At 51.8% G+C, this 6,070-nt stretch overlaps 1 protein-coding gene across 4 annotated transcripts in view; it reads left to right on the top strand.

The window, feature by feature from the left end:
- Window positions 1-6,070, top strand: part of LZTS1 (leucine zipper tumor suppressor 1) — a 36,442-nt gene that overhangs the window by 22,218 nt on the left and 8,154 nt on the right. For 3 of the 4 annotated variants that reach the window (XM_019514505.1, XM_019514503.1, XM_019514504.1), the window contains exons 2-3: window positions 2,173-2,654; window positions 4,659-5,477. In XM_019514505.1, coding sequence (XP_019370050.1) covers window positions 2,310-2,654; window positions 4,659-5,477 — 1,164 coding nt within the window. In that variant the 5' untranslated portion in view covers window positions 2,173-2,309. Of the gene's footprint in view, window positions 1-955; window positions 1,698-2,172; window positions 2,655-4,658; window positions 5,478-6,070 lie in introns of those variants that run through there. The other variant, XM_019514506.1, reaches the window with a different exon arrangement.

The raw sequence follows: 6,070 nt of genomic DNA on the forward strand, positions 1-6,070 counted from the left end.
TTTTACAAAAAAAAAAAAAAAAAAAAATCAAAACCAATTGACTGCAGTCCACAACCCACAGCCCTGCTAAGCTTCTCTGTCCTAGCCAAGTGGCTGGGACCAGGCTGGTCTTGTCTTGGCTAGGAGCCTGTCTCTTAAGAAGACCGTTGCTAAAGCACTGCTCCTAGTCATCCTCCACCACGCACATCAGCACGGCTGTATTATTCTAGGCTCTACTTCTCCCGCCTGGATCAAGCCCATCAGCTCTGTTGTGAGTCTTTTTTCCCTCCCAGCCTCCCCAAATGAATTTACTCTCCAAAAATGAAAGAACCACCCAGACAAAGTAACTGAAGGCCCCATGCCCTCCTTCCTGCAAACCCCAGAGCCAGGTTTTTTTGTTTTGTTTTTTTTTTTAAAACAGCAGAGAGCCAGTCCCACCTCCCTGCAGAAAAGCAACCCCCCACCACCACTATCTTTCTCTTCACTCCTCTGCTGAGAACTGTTTTATATCTTCCACAGGGATCCACCCCTAATCAGCAGATCCGTCTCACCTGGGCTGGGCCTGCCCTCTAAACTGCTATTAGCTATTTAGCATCAGACAGCATCTGCTGAAATAAGCCCACTGCTTATGAAAGCTTGGGCTATGAATCCCTGACTTAGTTAAGTCGATAAGGTGCACATCTATCCTGCCTGAGTTCAGGCTAACATTACCTCTCTTGACTTCTCCAAGCCCTTACAGGGGCAGCCCTCGTCACAAGCTGCCTTTTGCTATCCCAGACAGAGAATCAATGCTTCCCCGCTTTCCCAGGCAAAATATATATCGCTTGCAATCCTTAGCTCTCTCTCGCTGTGCTGCCTTGTGCAGCAGTGTTATATGGTTTTCCCCAGACCTTAGTTTTCCCCCTGCAGGTATCCCATGCAAAACCTGCGTGCTTACAGGAAGCGCATTCAGGTGACAGGGCTCTGGGACCGATGCGCAGCCAGATGAAGGGAGACAGGCGGTGGTAACACCCAAGGCAGAGGGAATATAAAAGCTTTGAGTTCGTTTGCAAGCAGTGGGAAGCAGAATTGCTTCCGATTGTTCACCCTGTTGGAATGACTCAGGCACCAAGCAATTTTCCTCCATTCTCTTCTTCCCATGGAAGCTGAATTTAGTTCATTTTGATTATGCTCTAATTTCTGCCTACCAGCAACCTGTCCCTACTCCCCTTCTTCCCACCCAACCCTTTAATTATCTAGATGGAAGGTACATCTTCATTATACCCCCGCCATTGGCAGCCCAGCTCCGTGGAGGCTCTGAAGAGCTGCTTTTCTAGCAAGGGGAATTAGTATACAGCTCTGCATACCTCTGAATCATAATAATAATGCTTAGTGCATATATAATGCCTCTCGTCTTCTTAAGTGCCGCGCAGACATTAAATGTAATTAAGCCTCACAACATCCCTTTGAGGCAGGTTAAGAGGAGCACGGAAAATTGGAGAGAGATCAGGGAGCAAGAGGCTGGCTTCGGCGGAAAGATTAAAAGAGCCGAACGCGTCTCGCTGGACTCGGCGTGGCGGACAGGAGGGGGTGGTGGCCATCAGCGGTGGCCAGGGGCTGCGTGTGCCGAGTTCCCACGAACATGCTCCATTTCCAAAAGCAGGTCAGCTTGACCACGGTCGTTCCCCTGAAGCTCTCAGTGAGAGGCAACACTTCAGTGATCAAAGCAGACTTTGCAGGTGAGACAGGAAGAGAAGTGGGGGGGAAAAAAGACGATCATGCAATGGGGGTGAAGGGGCAGGCTTCCCTGTGTTGCTGCTTCTCCCTGTTCGTGGTGGGTGGGAGCATGACGTAGTCTGTTAGCTCTGCGGCGGGGAAGGACTGGGACACTATGAGCGTGCCAAACTGCTTGCAGCCCTGACCTGGAGAGGAAGGGTCAGCTGGGTTTACACAGTCCTTGACCTCTTCGTGGAGCTTGCCACTTAATGCCAGGGGTGAGTGTTTTCACCATGCAAACACTCATCAGGTCACTTAGATACACAGATGTTAAGACTTCCAGGGACGATTTAGATCATCTAAGCTGAGCTGAGCTTAACACCGGCCGGGGAAGCCCGCCTTGAAGTGTGCAGACCCTGTCGAGTAGTAGTCATGAAACCGCACCACCCCTCAGCTGCCTTGTGCAATCCTCTTCTCTTTCCCTCTTGCCTCCCCCAGGTTCACAGCTTCCAGGGACAGCGAGGTCTTTGCTATGACTGCAGCACAATGTCTCTCCACCCATAGCCAGGACATCTCCCTCGAAGAAACACCTGGGGTCTCCTCTCTGCACTACATGCCCTCAGCTCAGGGACGTCATGGGGAGCGTCAGTAGCCTCATCTCTGGCCACAGCTTCCACAGCAAGCACTGCCGGGCTTCCCAGTACAAGCTCCGCAAGTCCTCCCACCTGAAGAAGCTGAACAGGTACTCAGACGGGCTTCTGCGCTTCGGCTTCTCCCAGGACTCCAGCCACAACAAGTCCAGCTCCAAAGGCAACAAGAATGAGGACTTCTTTTACATCAAGGTCAGCCAGAAAGCCCACGCCACCCACCGGACGGACTATACCTCATTGTCCAGCGGGGACCAGGCCGGCGCGACTGGTATGGACTATGGCAGCCACACGCCACAGAAACTGATGCCGTTTTCCAATCAGCTGGAACTGGTTAGTAACCCTGAGACCGCTCCCACCCTGGCTCAGGTCTGCTGTGTCCTGGGGACTCACCCTAATCGCAGCTACTGTGGCAGGCTCCTGGTACAGACAGGATGCAACTGAGACTGCCACCAATGGACCAGCCCTTGTCTGAGTCTGGAGTGACCAGGGGTGAGACTTGTCCGGAGAGCAGCTCAAGCAATGCACCTTGCGGGACAAATGGGCTGCGGGGCTTCAGGTTCCCAGCTATAAGCATCAGGAAAACGGGGAATAGGGGTAAATAGAGTCAGAGGTGCTCAGGCGTTGGCTGTTGTGGCGACGAAGAGCCCTGAAGGTACAGCTAGAAACAAACAGGAGGGTGTGGGAAGCTTTTTCAGAAGGCAGCAGCCACCGGTTAAACAAGAAGCATGTTCTGACTCTGTAAGGAAGCTGAGAGCATCTGGAAAAGCTCTCGCAGCCGGAGCTAGAAACCAGATTGCTAGCAACTCCTTGCTTCTATTTGTGACGAGGCTGCGATTTGCAAACAGTTTCGTTCCTCTGCCCTGAAACACTTCCATGAATGTGTGTGCGCATGTGTGCGCTCCACCAACTTAGCAGCTTGTGCAGTTTCTGGGATATTCATTGTGGGGGTCTTTCAGGGGCTGGGAGAAACTAAAGGATCCCCACTGGGACACAGGCCGGGGGGGAACAGTATCCTGTATGAAACAGCAGCACACTTGTGGCTTGGGAACAGGATCCCATTATGCTTCAGGGATCAAAATAATCAGAGGATAGGCCCAGCCCTGCAGGACATGTGCTACCTGCCGCCTCATCCAAGCAGACAGTATTGTCGAAAAGAGTGTCTTTGCACTTTCCAGACTGAGACCCTGTGCTGGAAGAGACAACTAGCCCTGGGATTCCCTTCCTATCTCATCATACAGGGCAGGCCCATCTCCCAGGTTAAGACTTTGGGACCTAGTGAGGACATGAGGGCACTGGGAATCACAGCCTTGCTTTTGTGTTCTTATTTGCACCAACACAAAATACGTACAAGATGCAGGCACCCTACTGGGAGCCACAGCCTTGCTCTCGTGTTTTTATTTGCACCAACGCAAAGTACGTACAAGATGCAGGCACCCTACTGGGAGCCACAGCCTTGCTCTCGTGTTTTTATTTGCACCAACACAAAGTACGTATAAGATGCAGGCACCCTACTGGGAGTCACAGCCTTGCTCTCGTGTTTTTATTTGCACCAACACAAAATACGTACAAGATGCAGGCACCCACCTGCCCTGAAGTTTATAGCTGCATAAGGTGCAGGGCAGCAGGGAATCAGGCCTCCAAAGTCCATTCCTGCATTTGGGAGGGAAGGATGGTGGAGTGGTAGAAATGTCAGAGCCAGCACTCCCACTGTCTGGGACTTCTCTGCCCTGCCACTAACTCGTTCTGTGCTGTCAGATGAGTTTCTTAACCTCTTGGTGCTCTGGTTTCACCCTATCAAAGAACTGGAATCACCCACCCTATGTTCTCCCGTGGAGAGTACTGTTGGGATCACTCCCCTGGGTTTCAGTTACTGTTAATGAGCTGACTAAATCATGCTTTGCAGTTACTGGATTTGGAGCGTGCTCACCCTGCATGTTTCCAGAGCTCAGGCCACGGCTGCGAATGACAGGAGAAGAGCTAGGAGAGCAAAGTAGATAGCGTGGCTGAGCTGCCAGGCCTCACTGCTGTTTCAGGAGGCAGCAAGGGAGGGGAGCTGAAGCTCACTCTGCACTTTCCCCAGCTTTGGGATACTGGACAGCTGACTATGATGTGTATGGATATCCCTTTCGCCCTTTAGCCTTCCCCCTTTCTCCCTGAAGACACAGCTGCACAATCTGTCAAGTAACAGGGTGCAGCTATGCTCTGAATCATAGACCCCCCCAGCTGCTGAGGACCCCATGGCTGCCATTAGAAAGCCTGAAGGCTTCTAAGGAGAAGGAGTAGCGTGATCTACGGCCTTAATAATGTACTAACAAGATCTTTGCTTCTCTCCAGGGTGCAGAGAAGAGTGCTTCCAGGCCCACCGCCTTCAAGCCAGTGATCCCCCGGTCAGGTGCCATCCTCCATTCCTCTCCAGAAAATGGCAGTCACATCTCTCAACAGCTGCATCCTCCAGAAAAAGCCAAGGACCAAGAACTCAAGCCCACGTTGTGCTCTGGAGCTTTGTCCGACTCTGGAAGAAACTCTATGTCCAGCCTCCCGACCCATAGTACCAGCAGCAGTTATCAGCTGGATCCCCTGGTCACCCCCGTGGGGCCCATCAGCCGCTTTGGAGGCTCAGCCCACAACATCACCCAGTGCTCCATCATCCAAGATAGCAACATGATGAGCCTCAAGGCCATGTCCTTTTCAGACAGTGGCAACAAAATCATCAACCCTGGGAAAGCTGCTCACCACGCCTCAGAGAAAGCCTCCTGCATCCGGTCCCCTATCTCCACCGACGAGTCCACCATCCAAGAGCTGGAGCAGAAGCTGCTGGAGAGGGAAGGGGAGCTTCAGGAGCTCCAGTCCAGCTTTGAAGAGAAAGAAGTCACCTCCTGCCAGGTCTACGAAGAGAAGCAGAGGCGCTGCAAGGAGGAGATGGACGGGCTGAAGCAGAAGTGCAACAGCAAGCTCAAGCAGACCAACCAGAAGACGCAGCGGACGCAGCAGGTCCTGCACCTCCAAGTGTTCCAGCTGCAGCAGGAGAAGCAGCAGCTGCGTGACGAGCTGGAAAAGCTCATGAAGGAGCAAAACTTGCTGGAGACCAGGCTGAGATCCTATGAGAAGGAGAAGACCAACTTTGCCCCAGCACTGGAGGAAACCCAGTGGGAGGTAAGGCACTGCCCTGTCTGGAACACCAGAACCGGAGTAGTCGTGGGGGGGAGGGTGTCCCAGTTGCTGTGACTGCAGAAAAGTGTGTGCGCCCATGGAAGTTAATGACTGCATCCCCAAAATGGACAGGTGTGCATACAAAGCTGGTAACTAGATATGTGAAGAAGAGTTTGTGCAAATACCTTCTTGCCCACACAGGTACCCTTTTGCATCTACAGATGCACTATGTCTAATCTCCTTTATTTCACTTCTCTGTTGCATTTATAAAGCATCCAGAGCTCTAGCAGGCAGGCAACTGAGGCCCTATCAATGCTCACTGAAGTCAGTGGAGAAACTGCCATTGTCTTCAAGAGGCTTGAGATCAGAACCATTAATGCAGCATGCTTCACCCTTTTCCATCTCCTGGTCTCTGCTTTTCCTGTACAAATACACTATGCTGACCAGTGAAGTGTTTCAGCCGTCTTTGACTGCAGTTAGCTCACGCATGCTTGCATGTGGGTGCTTGTAAGCACAGATTGCAGAGAATATGTCTGCTTAAGCCAGAGAAACCATTTGCCTGTCAGATGGTAGTTCTCTGACTTGCTGATTTATGT

This window comes from Gavialis gangeticus, unplaced genomic scaffold, assembly GCF_001723915.1.
Source record: "Gavialis gangeticus isolate Ggan-Ray unplaced genomic scaffold, GavGan_comp1, whole genome shotgun sequence".
Lineage (NCBI taxonomy): Eukaryota > Metazoa > Chordata > Crocodylia > Gavialidae > Gavialis > Gavialis gangeticus.